The sequence below is a fragment of the Vicugna pacos genome, chromosome 19, assembly GCF_048564905.1.
Source record: "Vicugna pacos chromosome 19, VicPac4, whole genome shotgun sequence".
Lineage (NCBI taxonomy): Eukaryota > Metazoa > Chordata > Mammalia > Artiodactyla > Camelidae > Vicugna > Vicugna pacos.
The window spans coordinates 4,886,261-4,913,223 of record NC_133005.1 but is presented as its reverse complement, the minus strand read 5'-3'; the positions used below and the strand labels follow the sequence as shown (position 1 = coordinate 4,913,223).

At 38.4% G+C, this 26,963-nt stretch overlaps 1 protein-coding gene and 1 non-coding gene across 3 annotated transcripts in view; both read left to right on the top strand.

Annotated features, from left to right (window-relative positions):
- DSTN (destrin, actin depolymerizing factor) overlaps positions 1–26,281 on the top strand; it is a 30,243-nt gene extending 3,962 nt beyond the window's left edge. For both annotated transcript variants that reach the window (XM_006206180.4, XM_072943766.1), the window contains exons 2-4: positions 20,029–20,336; positions 22,899–22,975; positions 25,055–26,281. In XM_006206180.4, the coding sequence (XP_006206242.1) occupies positions 20,077–20,336; positions 22,899–22,975; positions 25,055–25,164 (447 nt within the window). In that variant the 5' untranslated portion in view covers positions 20,029–20,076 and the 3' untranslated portion in view covers positions 25,165–26,281. The remainder of the gene's footprint in view (positions 1–20,028; positions 20,337–22,898; positions 22,976–25,054) is intronic.
- Positions 6,655–6,727, top strand: TRNAA-AGC (transfer RNA alanine (anticodon AGC)). The gene has a single exon. It is a non-coding gene; the product is annotated as a tRNA-Ala (tRNA).
- Positions 26,282–26,963: the final 682 nt, after the last annotated feature.

The following is a 26,963-nucleotide window of genomic DNA, read 5'->3' as shown; positions in this document are numbered from 1 at the left end:
TTTATGACAGTGTAAGTTTATGCATTCCCCTATTGATGGACATTTTCTCAATTTTTTTGCCCAGTTGTCTCTCTCTCTCTCTCTTTTTTTTTTTTTTTTTGGTCCACTTGAACTGTTTTGTAGTCATGGTTTCCATTGTTACCTGTTAGTGTCTATTACTTCTCTAGCCCCTGTGAGAGGTATATAGAGAAGTATGTATCTGGAAGTGAAGCAGGGATTGGAGGGCATGCATATGGATTTTTTTTTACTCTACTAGCAATGGTTCTAGTCTGCATCTGATCAGCTACATTTACGAGCCTGTTTCTCAATTTCTTTTCATTACTGGCCTTATGAGACTTAAAACCAATCTGATAGGTGTGGAATGGTTTCTCTTGTTCTTTTAATTTGCGTTTCTCTGATTAGCAGTAGTTGAGCGTCCTTTCACATGCCTATTGCAGTTTTTGTTTTTACCTGCATGCTCTGTCGGTGAACCTGATGTTGTGTAAATACTCCTCGTGTCTCCATCTAAGCTCATTTGTGGAGCCATAAAGTAAATCCTGCCTTAAAAGAAAATCGACAAGAACATGATTGTCAAAGCCAGAACTGCATAATGAGGACTAACAGCCCTCGCCCCTGGCGCCTAATTTTCTTTGCATGCCGCTCAAGCTGCTAGTAACAGAAGCTCAATACTTTGAATTCTAGCCACCTGCCCTTGAGAGGCACTGGTAGTGGTAGAGTGCAGAGTGATCCAGAAGACAGTTTACCTTTGCCCAGGGCCATGGACATTATCATCCTCTGCTTTATACTTATCCTTTTCTTTTTCCTAGGCACTTCTTCTAGCCAAAATGTCAAAAACAAACACAGGGGTATATGGGAAGACTCTACTTTGTGCTCAGATTTGCTGTGAACCTAAAACATCTCTAAAAAAAAGTCTATTAAAAAAAAGTATACACACTACTATACATAAAATAAGTGACAAGGACTTACTATATAGCACAGGGAACAATACTCAATATCTTGTAAGAACCTACAGTAGAAAAGAATTTGAAAAAATATGTATGTGTAACTGAATCACTTTGCTGTACACCTGAAACATTGTAAATCAGCTATACTTCAGTTTAAAAAAAAGTAACAGCAAATAACCATAACTGTTTTTCACAAATAGAATTCGTTTAATTCAATGTGGTGTTTATAGTATACAGGAAGACTCTACACATTTGTTTTTATGTTAATGGAACTTTATATTTTCTTTCAGTAGTAATTAAGATACTTTGAGATGAACACCATATTTGAAATTTGAATAAAAATTTGAAACTCTTTAAAAACTTTTATTTTAACATATGCATTGTTTTTATCTACAGAGTAATGCTCTAATCTGAATAATTAGGCCCCATCTGTCTCTTTATTGTACTCTTTGCTATTTGCATACCTAAAACACAGAGCATAGTAAATAAGTAGAAGATTGTTATTTAAACGTCTTGAGCTTCCTTCCCATGTGTTAGTATTTCTTTCTGGGTTGTCCATGAGAGACATACCCAAAGATTTATACCTAGCACTTGAGAAATATTTTAATCAATTTTTTTTCTGTTCCTGCCTCCTTGCCTTCATGTTAGAACTGAGTTTTCACTTGGAATTGTCTTGCTTCTAAAAGCTATCTTGTGTTCATTTTTTCTTGAAATTTTACATTGGGAGATGTACAGAAAAACAAACATCAGTTTATCTCTGTAATGCTTTGATGAACTTGTTACTTACATTCATTATGGAATCTTCTGTTCAAGGACCCCATAGAGTTGAGTGTGTGGTCTGGAGTGATTCTTAACTCTTTAAGATTGTCTTCTAGTAACTGACATTTTAATGTTTATGTGCTGTTTACCCAGTTTCATGATTTGTTTGCTGTGTTAAAAGTGAAGAATCAATTTTTTGTAGATCTTTAAACAGCAACTGATTTCAGTAAAAAAAAATGCAATCAAAATTCTTAAAATCCAGATTTTCATCTATAAACTGAGGGTTTTGGCTTTTTCTTAAAAAAAATGACAAGGGACTATCAAAGAACTCTTATTTTGTTGCAACAAGGCATAGAATGAGCACTTGAAAGATAGAAACTTCAGTGCATACTGTAGTAGAAAACCTACGTTTAAAACTCGTTTGTCTTTGTTCTTGTTCTTCTGGATCACATCAAAGGAAGACTTTATTCCTTTAAACATTTTTGCATTACTTTGTAAGTTATTCTCTTTGCCTTTACCACAGAAAAGAAAGATGAATTTTCTACCCATATTCCTTGGCTTGCTTTCAGAAATTTACCAGCTTGTAAATGTAATCAGTGTTTATTTTAAAATGGTTTCACATAGCACATTTTTGTTGGTCATTGGTATTTTTTTGTAATAATGGAGCAAAAACTAAAGCACCAGCAAGTGTAAGTAAAACTTCTCAAACTTGCTAGAGAGCAATCTTTTAAGTCAGTTGTTGAAACTGTGAGGGATTCTCAAATCATTGAATCCTTGTTTTAAGATTGTTGTAAGTTATTTTAGACTAATGTTGTCCAATAGAAATAAAATGTGAGTTACATAATGTATTTTTAACTTTTTTAGTAGCCCCATTTAAAAAAAGTAAAAAGAAAAGGTGAAATTTGATTAACCCAATATATCTGAAGTATTACATCAACAATTAATATAAAAATGAGACATTTTACATTCTTTTCTCATACAAATTATTTGAAATCTAGTATATATTTCATACTCAGCACATCTCAATTCAAACACTCAATTTTCATTGGAAATATTTGATACATATCTAGGTATAAAACTTACAGTTGAAAAAGTAGATTCACATACCTAAGTTGCTCCAAGCATAGTGTTCCAGTAATGGAATTGATAATCAGCTTTAAAATTTAAGTTAATTAAAGTGAAATACAATTGAAGATGCGGTTTCTCGGCTCCACTAGCCACGTTTAATGGACTCACTAAACCACATGTTAGTGGCCACCTTAATGGACCATCCTGAGACTTTGTGGATTGGCCTTTTTAATTTGTAAGGGGAAGTTAACGTTGGTACCAATACTCTTATTAATTCTATGCATTTTTGCATATGACTAACGGTTAAGATAGCATATGAATTCCTTTTATGGCACTTATTAAGATGTTTCGTGGAACTAGACTGTTGAGCTTCATAAGATAGGATTTGTCTATGTCAACAGCAAGATGCCTCTCATAGTAGGCCCACAAGAGATGTTATGGAATGAACATGAATGAGTGAATGAGAGGGTATTAATTATGACAGGGACAGGTTCCCACTGAGATGGATTACTTTAATTTTTATTTTTGTATTTCCTATTCCCAAATACCTTTTTTTTAATACACTGGAACTTGAATTTTAAGTACTAGACTAATTGAGAATAGTACCTCCCCTTTGTATATTGCATTACAGTTTAGTTCGAGTCGTAGAGTGAAAAGTCCTTTGAGATAGATAAGACAGGCATTATTAGATAGTACCTTTAAAATAATTCTGGCATATAGAAACCCCTCAGTAATGCCACTACCCTTTCTTCTCTTAAAAAATGAAATTGAATGGTATTTGATGCTCATTGAGGCATCCTGAACTACAGAAAAGCACTTGAAAGCCTAACAAATGAAAGAACAAGAAGTAATGCTATCTTAGGTAACTTGTATTTACTATATGTTAGGCACTGTGTTACCTTATCTCACTCAATCCTTATAGCTACCCAGTGAGGTGCGTATTGTTACTGTTAAACTGTGCTGAGAAGTGGTTAAGAGCGTGGGCTCAGAGGCTGACTTCATAGGTTTTTTGAATCTTGGCTTTGCCACTTATTAACCGTAGGACCTTGGACCCATTAGTGACTGTTCTGTGCCTCAGTTTCATTGTTCCTCCAAAGGGAAAATGATAGTACCTACCATCACAACATTTTGGGCAATGCATGTAGCTAAGGCAACGCCTGACACATAGTTAAGTGCTTATCAGTGGTGGCTAAAATAATAATATTAAACAACCTTAGATCCAAATGAGGTTAACAGTCTTTTCTTTATATTCTGATGACATCAGTGCATACTTTAGGAACTGTAGATAAAATGAAAAGGCGGGAAGAGTGCATTAGAACATGTTTCTAATTATTTCTTTAATGTTATTTTACGTGTAGTTATATACGATCAGTTTTTTTTATGATCAACTTTTTAATTTGACTTTTCAAGTGACTTGATTCTTGATGTAAAAATATCTTGTCTTCCAACTCTTAGTTATATTTTTCCTGAAGTAACTAATGGAGAATGAAACACAGTTCTTCAGTTGCCCTCAAGGTTTAGAATAGCAATTATCTGTTCAGTAAATATTTGAGAAATTATTATATGCCAAGAACTAACCCAGGTACTAGGGATACAGTACTGAAAAACAGTCCTTTCCTTGTTTAAGTTACATTCTAATGTCAGGGGAAGGAGGATGATCAAAACAAAACAAAAAATGACAGGATCCTGTCAGATAATCGTTAAGTGGTGTGAAAAAAAAAATAGGGTAATCTGTTGGAAGGACTAGAAGAGTTGGCTACTTTTGGGTATATTGTTAAGGAAGACCTTAAGGGATGGCAGTTGAACTTAAGACTTGCATGGCAAGAAAGCTAGCTAGTCATGTGAAGAGCATTTCTCTGTAAGTAGAAAGGCCTTGAGAAGAGAATGAGCTTGACATGCCAGGGACAAAAAAGGGAAAGGTTTATGTGGCTGAAATTCAGGGGAAAAGTGGGAGGAAGGTAGGAAATGGATTGTAAGCAGGTCCTAAAACTAGATGAGCCTTCAGGTCAAGGTGAGGAATTTTGAATTTTATTCTTATTGCACCAGAAAGCCATTGGGTGGTGGGAAGCATTAAAGGTCTAACGGAGTGGAGTGAGATCGGATTCATCCCTGTGGTTCTTGTGTGGAGATGTACAAATGGGGACAAAAACTGATTAAGTGACTATTTCTGTTATCCATGATTGATGGTAACTTGGATTAGGATTGTTAGTAGTGGAATAGTGAGGAGGGATTGGATATCATACATTTTTGGGGGTAGAGCTGACAGGACCTAAGTGATAATTTGGATGTGTGTCATAAGGGAAAGAAAGACATCAGGGATAATTCCTAGGATTTAGACCTGAGCTGCTAGGTAGTTGGTAGTGTCATTGTGCTGGGGTCCTATATGAAAGACGCTAAAATAATTTGGCAAAAGTGAGGTTCTTGAAACTTTTAGGCATAACATTGATTCAGAAGTATTACAAATCATTAAAATCTCTTAACTTTACATCTGGTTGTTGTAATAATGTATGCTTATTATAAAACATTAAGAAAAATTGAGTTTTAACAACAGTCCTATCCAAAGGTGCATTGTCTTTCAGGCCACTGAAATACATGCTCATTCTTTGAATAAGTAAGTGTTAGATACCTTCTAGGAACCAAGGACTGTTGTAGGCTCTGGAAATTCAACAATATACAAGACAAAGGCCCTTTCCCTAGGAAATAAACATTCTAATGGGAGAGACAAGTAAGAAGTAAGTAAATAAATGAATAAGATAGTTGAAGATTGTAGTAAGTACTGTAATGGAAGTAAGGGAGAAAGTGAGTATCTGGAGAACTCCAGTATAGATTTTCGCACACAGTACAGCTCATCTGTAACAGTTTGACATCCTTTATTTCTCATATTGCAGTGTGACAGGGGTGCCAAGCTAATTCAGTGCGGGACAGAATAGTGTCTTCAACAGATCGTGCTGGGACAACTGGATATTCATGCAGAAGAATGAATTTGGACCCCTGTTTCATACTGTGTACAAAATTTAGCTCAAAATGGAAAATAGACCTAAATGTATAAGAGGTAAACAGGCATAAATCTTTATGAACTTGGATTAGGCGGTGTTTTTTGACAATTTTCTTGGTATGTTTAGACAATGACATCAAAAGCATAGGTGCCAAAAGAAAAATAAATTGGATGTTATTAGGATTAAAAACTTGTTTGTATCGAAGAATACCAACAAGAAAGTGAAAAACAACCTGCAGAATGGATAAAGTATTTGCAAATCGTATGACTGACAAGGAACTTGTACAATATATAAAAGACTTACAACTCAACGATCAGTTGTATGAGCAAAGGCTTTGAATAGACATTTTCTAAAGAAAATGGTCAATAAGCACATGAAAAGATGGCCAAAATTATTAGCCACTAGGGAAATGCAAATCAAAACCATAATGAAATCCTATTTCACACCCACTCGGATGGCTGTGAACAAGACAACAGTAAGAAGTGTTGGCAAGGCCGTGGAGAAGTTGGAGCCTTCCCTCATACGTTGCTGGTGGGACTGTAAAATGGTGCAGCCGTTTGGAAAATGGCTTGGCAGTTCCTTCGGAAGTGAAACTTAGGAGTTACCGTATGACCCAGCAGCTTCACTCTTAGCCAAGTGAAGTGAAAACGTATGTTCATATAAAAGCTTGTATATGAATGTTCATAGTGTTACTCATAATAGTCCCAAAGTGGAAACAACCTAGATGTCCATCAGCTGATGATTGGATAGATAAAATGTAGTATATCTGTACAATGAAATATTGTTTGGCAGTAAAATGAAATCAGAGCTGATACATGCTGTGACAGGGATGAACCTTAACCCATGTTAAGTGAAAGAAGCCAGTCAAAAAAAAGACTGCCTGGAGGGGAGGGTATAGCTCAGTGGTAGAGTGTGTGCTTAGCATGCACAAGGTCCTGGGTTCAATCCCCAGTACCTCCATTAAAAAATAAGTAAATCTAATTACCTCCCCCCCTGAAAGCAAACAAACAAAAAATAAAACCCTTAAATGAAAAGACTACATATTGTATGATTCCATACATATAAAATGTCCAGGATTGGTAGATCCATGGAGACAGGAAGTAAATTTAAATCCGTTATTATAAGTAATGCTCTGTCATCTTTGCACATAAATCTTTGCCTTCATTTGCATTGTTTGTTCAAAATAGAGTCCTAGGTATGCAATCACTGAATCAAAAGTTTTTTGTGTGTATATATTTCTAACTTTAAAAATATGCTCATCATAGAAAACTTGGAAATTCAGAAAACTAGAAAGTAGATAAGTCACTTAGAGGTGAAATTTCTTTTCTTTCCTCTGTACTATTTTACTGTACATAAAGCTTTATATCCAGCTTCTTTTTTCACTGTTTAACACAAATCATAAATATTTCCCCCATGTCATTAAAAATGTACCATTAACATGATTTTAAAGGCTGCATCAGAAACTATCCTGTGGATATACTATGATTTTCTTTATAATTCTCCTGTTTTTATTTGGGCTGTCTGATTTGGGGGATTATGCAGATTATTTCTTCAGAATAAATTTCTTGAAGTAGGAATACTGGGTTAAAGGGTCAAAGAGTTTAGATAATTTTAAGGCTTTTGGTATAAATGGCCAAATTTTTTTCTGAAATGCAAGAATGAGTAATATAATTGCTTATAGTAGAAGATGAATTTAGAAAGGTGGGTTGGTTCATATAAAAAAGGGCCTTTTATGCTCTGTTAATGAATATGGACTTTATCTTGTAGGTGGTTGGGAATTGAAGATTTTTAATCTTGGGTATGGTAGAAGATTTTAAGAGTAAAAGGAACTGATCTAAAGTACACATTTAAGGAGGAATTGGTGGGGCTTAGAAACTGAGCATGACCATGGAACAGGTAGATCAGTTAACCAACAATATCAAATCTGTTTCCTATCTTAGGTTCATTTACATGCTAGCTGATCATCCAGAGAGAAGCTAGATTGTTAAATGAAGACAAAATCATTCACTGTTAGCTTATGTTATGTTCAATATGATCTTTGTCAAAGGGGAGTAGAATATTTTTTATATTGTCGCTCTTAAAGTAAAAACTAGAGTAATTATTTTTTCCATTCAGGATAATTTACATGAAGTGAAATTCACCATTTTTAGTGTAAAAGTACTGCAAATTTTGGCCAACATAAAACTTGTGCTACTACCACCACAATCAAAATACAGAATAGTTTCTTCACTCCATAAAAGTCCCACTAACACTCCTTCCATCCCAGCAACCGCTCATCTGTTTTTTGTCCCTATAGTTCCACCTTTGCTAGAATGTCGTATAAATGGAATCTTTCGGTCGTACACTTTGAGTCTGGCATCTTTTCACTTGGGATAAGGTGTTTGTGCATCAGCAGTTTGTTCCTTTTTATTGTGAATAATATTCCTTTCCCATGTTGAGGAATATATTCTTTAATTGTTTCCTGTCTTAATGAAAGATACTGTAAATAGGTAGGCAGAATATTGTAGAGATCTTTTTTCCCTAATATTGATAAGTGAAATATTTATTCTCTCCACCTTGAGTAAAACCACTAATAGATACATCTTATTATTAAATAGTGCCCTTTTAATTTTTTCAACTGCGCAATCAGATGGCTATTTTATAAGGGTGTGGACTGCAGAAATTTTTAAAATGTGTCATTGTGTTATAGGATATTGATTTCTTAAAGGTCATGCTCTTTGCATATTAGTTACTGTATACGTTAATGTCTCTTATCTAGATATCCTGAAATTAAGTGATGCTTACATATCAAGCAGTTTTAGAAATAAAAAAGTATGTATGTGACTTTTAAAATAAAATAGTAATTAGAAAACTTAAGTAAACATTTATTAAGTCATTTCAGTTCTGGGTAGATGGGGGGTTGTGTGTATGTGTTGGGTAGAGGGCATTGATAAAGATACCAAGAGTTAAGGTGACGTCTCTGTGGTTTTGATTATTTTCCTGATGATCAGTGATGTTGACCACCTTCTTGAGTACCTCTTGCCCATTCGTACGTCTTTGAAAAAAATGTCTGTTCAGAGCCTCTGCCCATTTTTTAATCGAAAATTTTTTTCGTTACTGAGTTGTGTGAGTGAGTTTTTTACATATTTTGGGTATTAACCCCTTATAATTCACAAGATACATGATTTTCAAATATTTTCTCCCATTCAGTAAGTTGACTTTTCATTTTGCTGATGGTTTCCTTTGCTGTGCAGAAGTGTTTTCGTTTGATATTGTCCCACTTACTTATTTTCACTTTTGTTTTTGGAGTCAGATCCACAAAATCATCACCAAGACTTGTGTCAGAGAGCTTTCCGCCTGTGTTTTCTTTTAGGAGTTCTATGTTTCAGATCTTACATTCAAATCTTCAGTCCATTTTGAGTTAATTTCCTTATGGTGTAAGAGATCCAGTTTCATTCTTTTGCATGTGGCTGTCCACTTTTCCCAGCACCATTTATTAGAGATTGTTCTTTCCCATTGTACAGTTGACCCTTGAACAGCATGCATTTGAACTTCATGGGTCCACTTAGACACAGATTTTTTTCAGTAAATATGTGCTACAGTACTACATGATCTACAGTTAGTTAAATCCACAGATGGAACCTCAGATACGGAGGGCCAACTGTAAAATTATATGCAGATTTTCAACTGCACAGAGAGTTGGCACACCTAACCCCTGAGTTGTTCAGGAATCAACTGTATATTCTTGGCATCTTTGATGTAAATTAATTGACCATACATCTGTTAGAATGTCTGTTATTAAAAGGACAAGAAATAACAAGTGTTGGTGAGGATGTGAAGAAAAGGGAACCCTTGTGTACTGTTGATGGGAATGTAAATTGGTGTAGCCGTTATGGAAATCAGTGGAGGTTCCTCAAGAATTTAAAAATGGAACTACCATATGATCTAGCAACTCTACTTTTGGGCATTTATTCAAAGGAAACAAAAACACTGTAAAAGATATATGCATCTCCATGTTCACTGCAGCATTATTTACAATAGCCAAGACATAGAAGCAGTCTAAGTGTTCCTTGATGGATGAATGGATTAAGAAAATGTGGTCTTTTTTTTTTTTTTTGCTTTGTTTTGTTTTGAGATGCAATATTTTCCTTGGTGTAAACTGAAGAACTGTACCATAAAGAATGAGGGGAAATATCTTGAAGGCAACAGTACATTTCATAAAAAATTTAAGGGATAATCATTTTTCAAAACCTGATAAAGTGGATGATATTAAGTAGAATAGGGTTGGTAAGGAAAGATACTGAGAGTTAGTTCTTGCACTTAAAGAGCATAGTCTACTAAGAGAATCAGATAACCAATAGGAAGTTAATCACAGTTATTGATAATGCTGTGATAGAAGTCCTTGTATTATTCTGTGTTAGCACCGGAAAGGATGAGGAACTTAGGTTAGAGGTGGTGGTTGAGGGGCCAGGTAAACGTTGCCTTCCCAGAGGAGATGCCTGAGTTGAATCCCTGAAGGACTTCGCCAGGTCAACAGAGGAAGGTAAAGCGTCACTCGAGAATGTGGTGTATTCAGGGAAGCACAGAGTTGTGCATGCTTGGAATTGTGGGGTACATGTCAAGGAGAAGTGGGAAAGGAGGCTGGAAAGATGGGGCATAAAGGGCTTGACATGGCATGGGTTTTATCCTTAAGGAAGTTGGCAACTTGAAAGAAAATAGTGAATACCTAGGTCTATTTGCGAGGCTGCTTACTCTCCCTAGGTTGGTTTTTTTACCCCCTCCCCTCCTATTTTTCTGTCTAGATTTTTGCTGGCAGCAAAACTCTGTTGTTCCTACCTTTCCTTTCTGCCTCTCTGCCTCTCAGCCGCGTAGGAAACCTGTTAACAAAGTTAGTAAGAGTCCATAAAATGAGATTGCATACAATCTGAGTGAGACAGATTATTTTTAGCAGCCTGGCTTTTATTGTATCTAATCTACTTTGGCTGTTGAGATGATTTTTCTGTAAGGTTTTATTCCCTTTTGTGAGAGTGTGGGTGGTGTTTCATAGAACTTAGGTTATTGGCTGAATTTTTTTCCCTACTAAGAAGGGTGTAACCATAAAACCGTTTTTATGGAACTCTTTAAACATTAATATATAGCCAGTAGAATTGCTGTTTGGTCTGCATGGGCTTCTCAAGGACATCTCTGTACTTTGCTATGAGATGAATGAAGGACTTCTAAAATTGGAAATTGGTTGTCAATTTAACACTGTTTAGTCACCCTGGTTTCAGGGAATGAACCAGTATATTAGGGCAGGGAGTTAACTTGGAACATTTTCTGGATCACTGATAGCCTGTGTGGTGACTTTGTGCAAATGACAGAATGGTGCTCCCTCTGGGTAATGCAGCCTCAGGGGACAAGCAGATGGCACTTCTTAAAACAGTTGAAGCCCTGCAGTCACCTCTCTTGGCTAGTGGGACATAAGCTTGAATTTAGCTCGTTCTTGCCCTGTTGGCCAGAACTGTTAAGCAAGGCATGATCTATAAAACCACACTCAGCAGCTCCGGACATTTTGTGCTTAGCAAGGGACTGAGGATTTGCTGTGTGCTTGCTTGACTGATACTTATTAACTGGGCAGGGACAGATTTTAGGACAAAGCCTATTAGCTCACTATAGGCCCCAGTTTTCATCATTGAGAATTTGATTCACAGCTGTGGATGATAGCTGTGCCGAGGATAATGATAAGAAGTAGCTTAACTGAATCTTGACTGTGTTAAAGAAGACTGTTCTCGTCTGAATGCTCTTCATGTCTTTGCTGTTCATCCATTTAATGGTCAAGAGGGATACATCAAATGTCAGTATGGTTTTTTAATTTGTAGTTCTGGTCATCAGAGAACAGGTAGAAATTACCATTTCAAGTATTAGTTTTAAGCTCTGTGGATTTCTTTCTAAGACCGTAGCATTCCATTACCCAAAGGCTTCACTAAAAATTGTCCACATTGGTAACTAGGAGTTGAAGAAGCTCTAAACAGGTTTTCTGGTGAATAATACTAAGAGTCTTTACTTACTGAATGGTACCATTGCCAGGCACTGTGTTTAGGTGATTTGCACGTGTTGTGTTGTCAATCATCTTGCGTTAGGATTATCATAATTTACATTTTTACAGATGATGAAATTGAGGCTTAAGGAAGTTAGCTAACTTGCTCCAGTTACAGGATTTTTTAGTAAGTCTGATTAAAACTCATGGTATGCATTCCCCTCTGATTAAAATGGTCTTCTAAGGTTAAATGTTCCAAATTCTGTTTATGAGAAGGAGAATACAACAAATTTTTTTTAAAAAATTCAGCATCTAATTTTCTCAAATATTACTTAAAAAATATTTACAGTTAATTATAAAATTCATTTAGAATAGCCGTGTGTGTAATAATACATAAAATGAAGCAAGATGGCCTCATTCAGTAAAGATATATTGCTATTATATAAACCTTGTATTTAAAATTCGTTATTTCAGTTCTTCCCCAATATCTAGGGTTTTTTTTCTCCCAAGAGTAAAAAGAACTTTTTGTTATGCTAGTTGTACGAATGAAAATCTTAGCTTAAAATCAGGCCTTGTTTAAAGTTTTACGAGTTTTTCATTTAGGTTGTTTTGACTCTTCCAAATTAACACTCAAAATATCGCCCCCTCCACCATGAAAAGAATCCACCTGCATTTCCACCCCAGGTTGCTTTCTTGCCTCCAGAAATAGTCGGCAGTAATTACTGCAGTAAACTAGAATTGAAGTCCTTGCCCTTGGAGGCATTGCTTTACTGCGTAGTATGGTAACTGAGGTTCTAGATGATGAGGCATCCATAAAGCTAAATAATATACTATTTTTCAAGGCAGAGAACTACATATTTTATAAATTTGTTTATCCCAAATGTACTACTTTAGTATGTATGGAGTTAATTTTATATGTTGTTTTATGTTAAATTATTTAAAATCCTCAGTTGCATCAGCCACATTTCATGTGCTCAATATCCTTGTGTGGTGGTGGCGGCTGCCACGTTGGACAGTGCACATACAGAGCATTTGTATCATCACAGAAAGTTCTGTTGTACAGCACGGCTCTCTGGAACAGCGGGACTGAGGATTTAGTAATTCATGGTCAGACTTCAGGGTGGTAGTGTTGGAGCATCTTGGTGTCATTTACACATGGCTGCCTATTTTCCTGTTTTCAGTACAATAACTAAGCCAGAAGGACCTACTGTCCAGAGAATAAACTCAGAATTCCAGAGATACGGGGTGCTGGCAGAGTGGAGTTCCGGAGGAGTCTGGGGACCTAAATGCTTCTCAGACTAATTCCACTCATTCTTCCTTATTTGAACTTTCAGTGGTGTTTTGGTAGGGAGACAAATTAGATGTCTTTGCTTAGCTCCTCATCTTGACGCAGTACCTATGTGGCTCTTAAACCTTATATGTAAAAATGTGCCTGAAGCACTTGTCACTCTTACTTGTTTATTGTCTTAACATTGTTGCTCAGAAGCACTGGTTGTAGTAGCCAAAAGCCTAAATATTTTGTAGTTAGTAATTTTCTGTTTCTCTTGGCCCTTGTGCAAGGCATGGTATAAATAAAGGATAATTGTGAACTCATTTTTAAACTCCCCAACTTCGTAAGAGGTAATAGGTTGAGAAAGGAACTAATTAATGCTTGTTTTCTGCCAGGTGTTTGTAAATTTGAAGTTGAATTTGTCTGTTCTGCAATATCCTACTTTCAAATATTTCAGACTCCCTTAGCTTAGAGAAGTAATTTTTAAAAAGTAATAATTTTCTGAGGTAAGACAATATAGTTTTCATTCCTGTTTTCTCCAAAGTGTAGTTGTCATCAGTTATGGCGCCAAAGTTCTGTGTCCTACTTGAGTTTAGTAGTGTAGACATAGACCACTGTTTCTGGTAGGATGGCGTAGGATGGCCTGATGTAAGCCATCACATTTTGTTTTTGGACTGGTTCAGTTTTCTCCAATAATTGAAACTTGATGCTTCTTTCAAAGATTACCACACTTATGCCTAAATGGAGAGAGTTGATGTTTTAAGTGTGTTCTGTCTTCTACAGCGTTAAAATACCCAGTGTTTCATATTCTTTGTGGCTTTTACTTCCCCCTTTGTGAGTAGTAACGTTATTTAAAGAAGCTTACACTGATTGTATGTTGTGTATAAAGGCAGTGCCTCGATGTGTTCATTTAGTCTCTGAATCAGTGTTTGATAAAAGCTGTGCCAGAGGAGAATCAGCTTTGAGATCCATTATGCTTCATGAACAAGTTAAAACTAGTCATCAAGTGAGTCAAGTAAAATACAGTGAAGGAATCACTTAACAGCAGCTATTTTTACATGGGGTGGAGTTCTAAGAGCAACTGTTATTCTCCAGTGGTCACTGATACAGAACAGAGAGAAACTGAGTTGTGGATAACATATCTTTTTAAGGTAATCAGAAGCTCCTGTTGTAATAGCAGTCTATTTTTGCTGCCAAGATTTTCTTTCACGGCTGTGCAGCAAATTTTGGTCCTGTTTCAGAGTATCCTTTAATTGACTTTATTATTAAAACTTCGCAGTTGAATGTAAATATAACTTTTTAGAAATAAATTTAGAATTGAAACTAAATTTGGTTTTGCTTTAAAAAATAAACTAAATTTCTGGAGAGCTAAGCAGTTAATTTGTTAGTAATTAAGTAATTCAGTAGTTTAGAGATTTGTTAGTAATTTGTTAGTAATTCAGTATTTTAGAGAAATACTGAAAACTGGGACTTACGGAAGAGGTTCCTTTTCTTATTAGGTAAAAGCACGGTGAACAGATGATTCTGTATATCGGTGTTACAACTGTTTTTCTTTTAAGACTCATCATAATATCTCTTTGTGATAACAAATCCACCGAATTTGATACTCTCATAGGAATCCTTAACCATCATCATAGATGAACTATATTTCAATATAACTGACTTCTTTTGTAATGCTGTATATTTTATTTTGTTTGAAATATCATTTTGAGAAAGGACCCATAGGCTTTATCAGGAGTCTGTGGCCCAAAAAATGCTTTGACTTTGGGCCTGTTAGTTTTTGTAAAGTACTCTTATCACTACTGCTTCATTACAAAAATTAAGCCTGTAGGCAAAAGCAAAATAACAGTGAGCTAAGATTTTATTATATTTCTTGAAATTTTAGAGCAACAGTGTAGTGATCTTCACCTGGAGCTTTTTGGAAATGCAGAACCTCAGATTCTACCCTGGGTATTCTGAATCAGAATTGCAAAATCTGCATTTTAACAAGATCCCCAGGTGATAATACTGATCAAGTGCAGTCCCCTAAATAAACCAGTTGAAGGAACTCATTTACTTGGACATGTTAAATGATCTGCCCAAGGTGGCATGGCTGGCTGGTGGAGAAGCTTGGGTGGAGCTTTTGCTCTCATGATTCTGGTGCTTTAATTTCAAATTATCTTCTTTTGGCCTCTAAAATGTCAATAAATTGTAGTTACTTAAGGATTGTTTTACTTTTATTCCATCCCACTAGTCTTTACCCCAGCTTTCCAGTTCACCCCCCAGAATCAAAGGTAGAAGAGCCCTGCTGGTGCCTGTGAGCCAGTGTGGCAGGGAGGGAGGCAGCCGGCCAGGCTGATGCAGCGGTCTCCCCTGCCTTCTCAGTCTGCCCTCAACTTGATAAAAATCATTGTCAGGAATCTAGGGACCAGTTGTTTAATCTTCCATGTCAAGTATATTCCCAGTTATGTACTCGGTAAACCAAGGTCTAACAAATTTAAGTGTATTTTATTCATTTCAGTTGAATGTAGTATACATGTTACCTGTGGATTTTGTATTACTTTCAAGGGCAAAATTGAGTATTATACTGTTACTAGTCATAAAAAACTGTACTTCTTTAACGTCAAAGCCTCTAAAGCCATCATCCTGGGAAGATTAGAGCAAGTGAGCGTCTGGTGGTGGTTCCTCAGCTTCCTGATCACTAGAACAAGAACTTCATTCTGACGCCTTCCTTCCGCCTTCCCTTTCCCAGCCAGTGGTCGTCGGGTGCAGTTGATCGTTACCTTCACAGAATCGTTCCGCCCTCCGCCTGTGCCGTTCCCACTGCCCTAGTGATTCCCTTTGGAACTCCCTGTGGTAGCTATTCTAAATCGTTGCCCTTCCCCTTCCTATTTTAGAGGAATGAAGGTATGTTCTTTCCTAAGACTGACTTCCCTACCTGTGCCCTGGGTCTTGTCAGTCTCTTTAGAGTTCTGTCTCTATTGGCTGTGAGTGATTATGAGTGTCCTCTGGAGCCAAATTGCCTGAGTTCAGACCTCACTTCTGTCAGTTTCTGTGTGATCTTGGCCAAGTTATTTAATCTTTTTATGCCTCAATTTCCCCATCTGTAGGGTGCAAATAATAATAGTAGCTGTCTCAGAATTGTGATTTAGAAGTGTCTGACAGTAGAAGTACTCCATGTATTTTCCTTTTTCTTTAGGGCTGTGGCTTTCTTTCTCTTGTTCCTTCAAGCCCTTAAACTTTGAGTGTGGTCACATCTCCCCAGTTGGAGACAAATTCCATGAAGTCAGCATTCAGTCTTTCTCCTTTCCCTTCGCCATTAACTACTGTTTGCTCTGCCTCAGTCCCCTGGGTACCCCTGGCCCGTTACCCTGGACTTTATTCCTCCAGTCTCCGGAAATGCGCAGGGGCCCAGTTGTCAAGCCCAATGGTTTGTTTTAAGTCATTCTCAAGTTTTGTGGTTTCTGGTAAATTGACGAACTCTCTCCTGAAAATGTTCTCCCTTGACGTCTAACATGCTGCTTTCTCCCTCATTACTTTTTCTTCTTAGCTTTCTGATTATTTCTTCTTCGTTCCCCTCAACTTGTTTTTCTTTTGCTGCTTGATGTTGACATGTCCCCTTGGTATTGACTTTAGTCCAAAATACCTGTTAGGTGAGGCCTTCCTGTTAGATTCATGCTCATGTTTCCTTTTGCTAAGTGGCCTTCTCCACCTAGATATCCTCCTGCACATTCTTCAAAATTAACATGTTCAAACTGTGCCCTTCCTCCCCCTTCTGTTTCTATATCACAGTCTTTCTAGTCACCAGTCTGGAGTGTCCAGGGTCGTCTTTGGTGATATTCCTTCACGTTTCACTCAGCTGTGTTGATGCGGCTTTAAAATGTCCTTGGATGTTTTTGTTTTTGTTTTCAACTCCACTGCGGTAGTTCAGATCTTTCTCTGGATACTTGTGGTTGTCTCAGCAGTGGTCTTCCTGCTTCCATTCTCTTTGCCAGTTTCTGCTTCAGAGTCTTCAGTGTTAATTTCCTCAGGTATAAATGTCTGTAGTAGTCCCTTCATCAGAAACTTCCATAGACATCATTTCTGCTAGATAAAAGCCCAGATTTATCCTTAGTGAGGTTTTTAAGGTGCCTGTAAGTTACAGCTAGATTTGGCTGAGATTAGCTGTATTATAATTGTAGAATACACATTTACTTTCTGTTTTCAATTACTGGTTTTGACACAACATTGTAAAATGACTATAACTCAATAAAAAATGTTAAAAATAAAACATTACACTAGTGCATAGCGTATAAGTGCCTTATACAAACTAAATGCTCAGTAAATACTAGTTTTCGTGAAAAAAAATTACTGGTACATAATTGAATCCAATTTCTAAGTCAGAATTTAGATTGCTGTTTGAAATACTTCACTTAGATATTAACGGATACATTCAAATATTAATTGTTTGGATATAAGGTTTCAAATGTTGCCTTCATGCTTTTAAAAGATGAGTTTGTCAAAAGTGATTCACAAATAAACATTATAGACTAGGGAGTTAAGAGGAATTGGGGTATTTTTTGTCACTTTGAACATTTTATTTGTCTCTATTCAAAAAATCAAAATAAAGATTCTTAACTTGCTTGACATTGGTAACTATGAAGATCAGAGCAACACTACTCCAAAAGCAGTAAAAGAAGGTTTAACAGAGGGCCTTTTAAAAGTAGGAAAGTGGTAAGGTGGTTTTCTAGTCTTAATTTTCTGTATCTGCCACTTAATTTGGAGTGAAATTTTCATTTGTAAACAAAATGTGGATTAGATTAGATAGGACTGAAGCCGGTTATGATTAGGTGTGAATTAGATGGGGTTGAGGTGTATTACAGCTCTTTTAATGAGTGAGATGGTTAAATGGCCCAGTTACCTTCATACTCAGTAACTGCTAGGATCTTAGTGTATTTTCGTATCAAGAATTTTACATACATTTTTAAGTAACAGCTTTATTGAGATACAGTTCACATACCATAAAGTACAGTTCACTGGTTTTCAGTGTATTTCCAGAGCTGTGCATCCATCACCAATGTCAGATTCCAGAACATTTCATCACTCCAGAGAGAAGCCCTGTACTCATTAGGGCTCACTCCATTCCCTCTCCTCTTAGCCACTGGAAACCCTGATCTACTTGTCTGTGGATTTGCCTGTTTTGAATATTTCATGGAATCGTGAGAGATGTGGTCTTTTATGTCTGGCTCTTTGACTTAGCATAGTGTTTTTCAAGGTTCACCGGTATTGTAGCGTGTATCAGTAGTACCTCATTGTGTTATTGAATGTATTCCATTGTATGGATATGCCACATTTTGTTTATCCATTCATCAGCTGATAGACGCTTGAGTCACTTCTACTCTGGCTACTATGAATGCTGCCACTGAACTTTCATGTACAGGTTTTGTGTGAACATGCCTCATTTCTCCTCATTTCTCAGTGGCATTGTTAAGTGCTAACTCCCCGTTTGATTTTTTGAGGAACTGCGCAACTGTTTACTGAAGCAGCTGTACCATTCTGCAGTTCTTTTAACAGTGTGTAAGGGTTCTAGTTTCTCAACAGCCTCACCAATTTGTTACTGTTGTCTTTTTTGTTAACAGCCACCCTAGTGGGTATGAAGTGGTTTTTTATTGTGGTTTGATACACAGTTCCCTAATGACTAATGATGTTGATTTTCCCCAGGTTCTTGTGTTGACATTTTAAAAATCTTTAGAGAAATATCTATTCAAATCCTTGCCCATTTTAAAATTGTGTTGTCTTTTGTATTGTTGTTATGAGGATTCTTTATATATTCTAGATAGAAGTTTCTTACTGGATATATGATTTGCAAATATTATCTCCCAGTGTGTGGGTTACTTTTTTATTGCACATGCATTTTAATTTCTTAATCAAATAACTCGACATTAATTTGGGGCATCATTAATATTTTGGCATTGTTTAGTATTTAAATTCTATTAAATTTATAATTAGAAAAGCTAACATGCAAACCAAAGTAGTTATTAATACATTAACAAAAATTATGGGCATAGTAAAGTTTATGTAAACAGCACATTCCTTAAAGAAGATGAAAAGATCGAAAACTGGTTTTTAGATCTTTGGTTATCAGGCTGTATAACTGCTTCCTCATTTCAGAATAGCAGGTTATAACATGGTAACAGGTTATTTTTTCTGGTTGGTATAACCCTAAAGTAAACTATCCTCTTTGTTATAGTAAATATCTTATTTATTTTTAATTGAGATATAGTTGACATACAACATTATGTAAGCTTAAGGTTATAGGGTGTTGATTTTTGATACATTTGTATATTGCAATATTATCACCATAGGTTAGCAGTCACCTCTGTCACAACACATAATTATCATTTCTTTTTTTGTGGTGGGAACAATTAAGAGCTAGTCTCCTTGCAGTCTTATTTATTCTAATTTTAATTTAAAACTTGGAGATTTTATAAGTGAAATTTTAAAGGTATGTGACTAATACATTATTGGATGTTAATCACATAATTTTGACATGTGAGTAGAACGAAGACCTTTTAATTCTTCTGTTAGAGCAAGATAAGCTGTGAGAGTGGAATTTTCCCAGCCCAGCCACTCTGACCGTCTATTATGTGTTGTAAAAAGCATTCTGGGTTTATTAACACTCAAACTGGGGAGATGACCACCCCCATCAGGACGCTGAGTAAACCTTTATGAGAAGAAATAATCCAGCAGCCAGGAAACACTGTTTTCCTGGTATTGGGGTTAGAGGGGCTGCTGTAGCTGAATCTTCCCTTACTCCCACGTGATGGTGATTAATGGCTTACATACGTAATCTTTTTAGAAGTTAAATGACTGAAATCAGTGTTTGTAGCTCAGATTTTCTAGTTTTCTTGTTAGATGAAAAATACACCTTTAACAATTTTAAGCGTATGCCAGTCTATAACCAAAAGTTACATCGTGTTTTATATTTGGCATGATAAATATCGAAGCCTCCTTCTGATTTTTTTTCCCTCATTCTAGGCCTCAGGAGTGCAAGTTGCTGATGAAGTATGTCGCATTTTTTATGACATGAAAGTTCGGAAATGTTCTACACCAGAAGAAATCAAGAAAAGAAAGAAGGCTGTCATTTTTTGTCTCAGTGCAGACAAAAAGTGCATCATTGTAGAAGAAGGCAAAGAGATCTTGGTTGGAGATGTTGGTGTAACCATAACCGATCCTTTCAAGCATTTTGTGGGAATGCTTCCTGAGAAAGATTGTCGCTATGCTTTGTATGATGCAAGCTTTGAAACCAAGGAATCCAGAAAAGAGGAGTTGATGTTTTTTTTGTGGTAAGCATTGTTAGAAATATTGAGCCTCTAAAACTCAGAGTTCATCTCTTACTGTCAGCACCTCACCAAAGTCTTCTCCCAGATGCCCTGCCAGGAGCTGGCCTCCCACTTGACTTGTGTGTCTGTGGTTTGCTGCTTTTGAAGTTGTTATCATTGCCTCCAGCTGTAGTTGCTCTGTGTTCACTGTCCAGTAGGGTAGCCACTAGCTACTTGTGGCTGTTAAAATTAAATAAAATTTAAAATTCAGTTTCTTAGTTGAATTACCACATTTTAAATGCTCAGCAGCCACATGTGACTAGTGGCTCCCTTATTAGGTAGCACAGATGTAGAACATTTCCGTCATTTCAGAAAGCCCTGTTGAACAGCGTTGCTCTAAATAATGAAAAAAAGTGCTATAAAGTGGTGGCCTTTTTCTTGAAAGGCTATTTAAGTTAGTTATTAAAGTAAATTCATATTTGAGCTTAAGCTTGCCTTTAAAGTCACACCTATATTCCTTGTTTAATTGTATTATAGTGCATTCCTTGATAGGGAATTCATAATACAGTGAGAATGTTCTCTAGCTTCCATGAGGAATGGGGGAAGTGGTAACAGTCTCTGATTTGAGGCGAGTGAGACCTTGGCCTGAGCCGGGGGGCAAGGCAAGGAGGGGCTTCCCTCTCAGCTGTGTGCCACCAGTAACTTGGGATGTAGGGCTTGGCAGTCAAAAGAATTCTGGTTTCAAGGAATGTAACTCTGGACCCCGCCTCGGTCCATTTCAGAAGCCCTTGCTGCTCCTGCTGAAACCAGGATGCTGTGAGGTTGGAGATGTGAGGTCAGGGCAGGTATTGGGCGCTTGCTGTTGAGCAGCCTGGTGGCCACGGACATAAGTGCATAAAGATGATAGTGAGACTTCAGCCGAGCATGTTGGATGAAGGTGCACTCGTTAAACTCCTTTCTGCCACATGCCAGGTATTGTGTCAGGCCTGGGAAAATAACTGTGAAGAAGACAGGTCAAGCCCTGCCCTTCTGGGATTTAGTCTGAGTGGCAGATACGGCAGCTAAAGATTAAGCTTTTAAATTGGTGAATATTTCCTTCATTCACACTGTTTTTTATCCTGGCTTTTTATGCTTTTTTTCCTACTATGAAAATGATACATCCTTATTAAAGAACATTTGTAAAGTAAGAGTAGAAAGAAGGAAAGGAAATTCAGTGTTCATGCAGTATTTTTACATATTAGTTTTTAAAGAAAGCTGAAACCTTATTATAGGAGTTTTTCATAACAGGCTCTGTTTAGGGCTCAAGGAATGGGTCTTAAAGTATTTTAAAGACCTGGTTAGAGTAAAATCAGAACAGCTAAAGTTTTGTTTTTTTTTTTTCCTGTCCTTGACCTATTTTGCATAAGAAAAGTACCCACTTAACTTTGCAGCTCAGGCATCTGCCCAGACCTGAGGTCCTTGTGCCTTGCCTCCCTCCTTGGACCGGAGATTGAGAGGGACACGCCCCTGAGAGCCAGAGGATGTGCTCTTTCCCTTGTTCCTCAGAATAGAAACTCTGCCCGCTGTGGGAGGGGTGGGCGAGGCGAGGTCCGTGCCAGTCCGTGGTGGCAGTGGCTGTTGAACATCCTGGAAATAGGGAAGCTAAATGGAATTATTAAGTGCTTAAAAGTTTTTAATTGCACTCCTTTTGCCCTTGGTGTCATAGTGGTGTGGCGTGGAGGCAGGCCCGAGGGTGGGGGGTGTAGTGAGAAAACGCATTCGTAGATGAGCCGCTTCTGTGCATTGTTAGTAGTTCTGTTACTTTTCAGCATTACTGGTGAGGAAAGTGGTAAAGCATATGCTGTGCTTCCAGTGTTCATTAACGGGGCGGGGGGCACTAAAAATTCTGTAAATATAAGAGTAATATTGACAGTTAAGCCAAAATTATTGCTGAATTGCCATTAACATTAAAGAAAGAAATCCTTGTGACATGTTTGTTACGGTAGTCTGAGGTGGAAGACGGTGCTCACGTGGTCAGAACTGCTGTTGGAGTAGATGGAGGTGAAGGGGCTGGGGGCGGTGAGAAGGGGGCTTGTACTTTGTGTATAGTACGTTCCTTTTCAGAATACAACCTGAAGCAAAAATTGCTAGCATTTCTTAATTCTGGGTGGCAGATACTTGATTTACAGATTATTCTCTGTACCTTTCTGTATTTTGAAACTTTTTTCCACCAGAAAATACTAAAAACCTCATATGAAGATGGTTGTTAGCCTGAACTCAAGCCTTTATTGATACAAATGAAAAAAATTATTTTAAAGAAAATACTTGGGTAACATGGTGAATCATCCAGTGTTGTTCTTTTATTGTAGCCCCATTAACTGATCAGTGGTCCTCAGCTTTTTTCTCATCTTGGTCACCCTGAGTTATTCTCCGTATGCCTGTCTGCAGCAGTCACTCTCCGAGTAGGTGGAGAAAAGAAAAAATTGTGTAGAGAAACTCTCCCAGGAGACTCTGGGGATCCTCCCCCATCCCTGATGCACATGTTCAAAACGATGTAAATTGTACTTTTCCTAAACCAGTTTTCTCATTTTTGGTACCTCTATCCAGGGCGCCAGAACTAGCACCTCTGAAAAGCAAAATGATCTATGCAAGCTCCAAGGATGCAATCAAAAAGAAATTTCAAGGTATGGTTTGGTTTACTTCCAGGTATTTAGAGGTGTGGTGAACCCCTGGAGTGGGGGCCATCTTTTCTGAGGAGCACCTTCCTCTCCTTGGAGAGTCTTGGCCACAGAGAAGGGAAGCGCTGCCTTTTTACAGGAAAAAACTCGGAAGGTTGAACCCAGCTTACAGCATCTCTGCCTTGTGCCAATCACTCTGGGTCTGAAAAGGCCATATTAATAACCCCATTCTGTCGACATTTGTGTGCGTATCACTTGTTCAGTCTCGTTTTAAACTAGTTGAGATGCTGCCAAGTTTCTCACATAGCAGGTGGAGACTCACTGGCTGACACTGGTCACACTAAATAATAAATTTGCCGTTGCCTCTGAATGTAGTTGACACAACAAAGTTGCAAAAAGGAAATGGTCATAAATGGGAGGGATGCTCTTATCTTTGGCTTTACTTTGAAATGATATGATTGTAGGTTATTGACTCATCTCTGTCCAAGGGAAAGTGGCCTCACTTCTTGAGCTGGCCAGTTCTGTTTGACTTGCCACTGGGGACTGGGATCCTGATGAGATGGCCAGAATGGACTTACTGTTCCAGCAGGAGGGAGTGTTGGTATGATGGAGCACGAGCATGGGGCGAGTGCCTGGAGGCCTGTGCTGAGAGCTGATTAAGTTTGTCATCTAACAGCATGTGGCCTTGGCCCAAACTGCTTAACTTCCTTGGGCCTGGCTTTTCTCAGCTGTGAATGGGAGATGCGCAGTCAGAGAGGTGGTTGCCCCACCTTCCTGCTGTGGCTAGCTCCGAACAGCTGGGAGAGTCCAGGTCACAGGGGTTTGGCCCAATGTCGTTTTCATTTTGTTTGTTTTACTGTGACTTGAGTGTTTTGTTCTTGTAGTAGATCAGGTTTGCCCTAGCTTGTTTTACTTAGGAAAACAGAATTCTCACTTCTTTCCTGAAACCTGCCGCTGCGTCGTTCAGTCCTTGTCAGCGTCCACTTGTCTTGGTTTGATGTTGGGCCAGCCCCTGGAAGTGCGTCCACCGGTTGGGTACCTGGTGTTTTCACATGACTCCTTAGCCTCAGCGCTTCCCCAGCGCTCCCGGGAGAGAGTCATTGGGTCCCTGCTCATCCTTGCTCTGCGTCGCCTTTCAGGAAAGGAGCTGTTCCATTCACTTGATCTGCTGGCGTGAAAAACCGTCTCCCTGGTGCCTTTTTCCCTAGTGAAACCATCACTGGCTTTCTCCAGTCTAAGTGGCCCAAAAGATGGCCTGCTGTGCTTTCAGCAGCTTAAGAAATGGTCTTAAAATTATGGAAAGTCAGAAAACAGTGCAGCTGTTTAAAGGAGAGCAGCTGTTTACAGAGAAGCTACTGTATATTATTCCATAATTGAGCTCCTTGTGCAGTGTGGTGACGTAATTTTTCTGAGAAAGTAGTCAGCAAAACATTTCACATAGTTTTCATTGTGACAGGTCTCTTAAATGTATTGCATGGTACCACAGAGCAGAAGTGACCCCATTTGTAAGTTCTCCATCCCTCAACACAGGCAACCGTATCAGCTGTGCAGTCAAAACATCAAATTCCTGGTTTTACTTCCATTTCGGAAACCAAGAAGCTTTATTACTAGACCTGCTTTTTAACTTTTTTGTTGAAATACAGTGTATCTGTAGAAGAGCGTCCATGAATTGCTGTAGAACTTGAATTTTCACATGCTGAGCATAACGGTGGTTCCCTGATTTGATGGCCTTGGAAGTCTCTCTCCAGCCCCTCCAGTCACACCACTTCCTCTTGCTCCTTCCTCCACAGGGTAACCAGTGCCCCGGCTTCTAACAGCATAAAGTAGCTTTGGCTGATGAGGTGTTATACAAGTGAAATTATCCAGAACGTGTGCTGTTACGTGGCTGCTTCTCGCTAACATTGGTTTCTGAGAGTCGCTCCTGCTGGTGCGCGTGGTTGCAGGTTTATTCCCGTTGCTGGGTGGTTTGTATATGCCACAGCTTCTCTACCCTTGTGTGAACTGGTCTTTTAAAATTATGTGACGTGTTAGAGAAATAGGTAAGCTACTGCCTGAATTCTAAATAGGATTGTTTTTCCTCCCTAGGGATAAAACACGAATGTCAAGCAAATGGACCAGAAGACCTCAACCGGGCTTGTATTGCGGAAAAGCTAGGTGGATCCTTAATTGTAGCTTTTGAAGGATGCCCTGTGTAGATCGTCATTCAGTGCCACAAATCGAAAGCTTCTGTGTTTAATGTTCTCCTCTTGCTATATAAGTAAAGCAAATACGTTTAGGCCGGGGACTCACTGAGGGGGGCTGTCTTGTCATCAGTTAGAGTAAACCCACTATTCTGTGAACATGTGCAGGTGGCCCTAAATAAATCTGAAATCTAAAGTTTTATTGGTGTGAAACTGTAAATTCTTATTGGCCAAATGCCTGTTTTGATGAGTTGGCTTGTAAAGATTTTTGTTAAGCTCATGATTTTTAAATAACGCAGTTCACAAAACTGTACAAGGCCCTACGGAGAGAACTGTTGCATCTTTGTTAACGTCAGCAGTTACTTTGTTTCTTTTGCTTAAAGAGTTGATCATAATCTGGTTATAATTTTGGTCCCAATTCTTTATTCTCTGCTAAACTAAATTGAAGAATGGAAAGTAATTCTCCTCATTAACAGCACTGATAGACTAACTACAGGAAGATTAAGTCAGGCGGCCCCTTGATTCTACCAGACACGCCACGAGGCTGCCTGGAAACTGCGTACACTTAGAACCAGCAGCGCTCATCTTTGCAAAGCACGATTTCACGCACGTGGTTGGAACACAGGAAGCAGCTCCCGCATCTGCGGTGAGCTGTCCCCTCACTGGTCCGGAGGCTGTTCCGAGAGTGATCTCGCACCTTGGAAATCAGGAGACTCTGCACTGTCTTGTAACAACTAATTGTAATGCAAATTAGGGCTCCGTTGTAACACACTTTGTTAATGAAAACGGTTAAGATGCTATATTGACAAACGGGAACACCCGTGATGTCTTTAATTATGTCTCCTTCGGAACTTTGTTGCTTCTGATTCCATAAGGTGTGGAAGAACATTACGTACATTTACTCTGGGGCCTGGGAGAACGTGATTTCCTAGAGCAGTTTGCCGACTGCATGTGAGGCGGGGAGCAGGTGTGATGGACGACACCCACAGGAGGCCACTGCCCGATGACACTTGGAAGAGATTGTCTTTAACACCACAGGCGTAACACTTTGAACAATATAGAGATGCACGAACAGTTGAGTTTAGAAGTAGCAGTACTGGCTTTATGTAATAAAGGAAGCATTTTTAACTTCTCCCGTGTGATTTATTCATGTGTGAACCCGGGGGTAAAGGGTTTGCCTTCTATATATGGGGTAAGTTGGGGAGATTTGGATATTTTGGACAATTAGAGTTAAGGTCACTGCTCCCTCCTCTAAACAAATAACTCGGGAGTCTTTCTCTCATTCCAAATGTTTATTTGAATGCCAGGCTTTTATCTCCTCTCTGATTTATTTGGGAGGCAAAAAGGTTATGTTTTGATCAAAGTGCTGCTTTGGAAACTAGAAGATAGTGCAGGGTACTGTGCACTGATAAGCTGCTTGTCATCGTTCCGCCCTGAATCTGTTTTCTCTACTGCCAAGCAGTGCTTTTAGTGAATATATTAACAGGCCCCGAGAAGCGTTGTGGGCCCAACCAAGACCGCCCTTCTCAAGAATCAGCCTTTGTAGGTGCAGCCAGGAGTCTGAGAAGGCAGCCGTCTTTTCTGTGGTTTCAGCTCGTGACGTGTGGCACCACTTGTGTAACCACCCTCCAGGCAGTGGAGGTGGGGGGGTGGCGAGGGGGGAGGGTGGGAGCGGCTCACAGGTGTGTAGCACAGTGTAAACATCTCCCAGCACGCCACTGACCCCAGAAGTTGTGAAATGCTGATGGTTAACTCACTTCTCCGCCTAGGGGAACTTCTGAGTCTTTTTGGATTCCTGACGTTGGGGCCCAAGC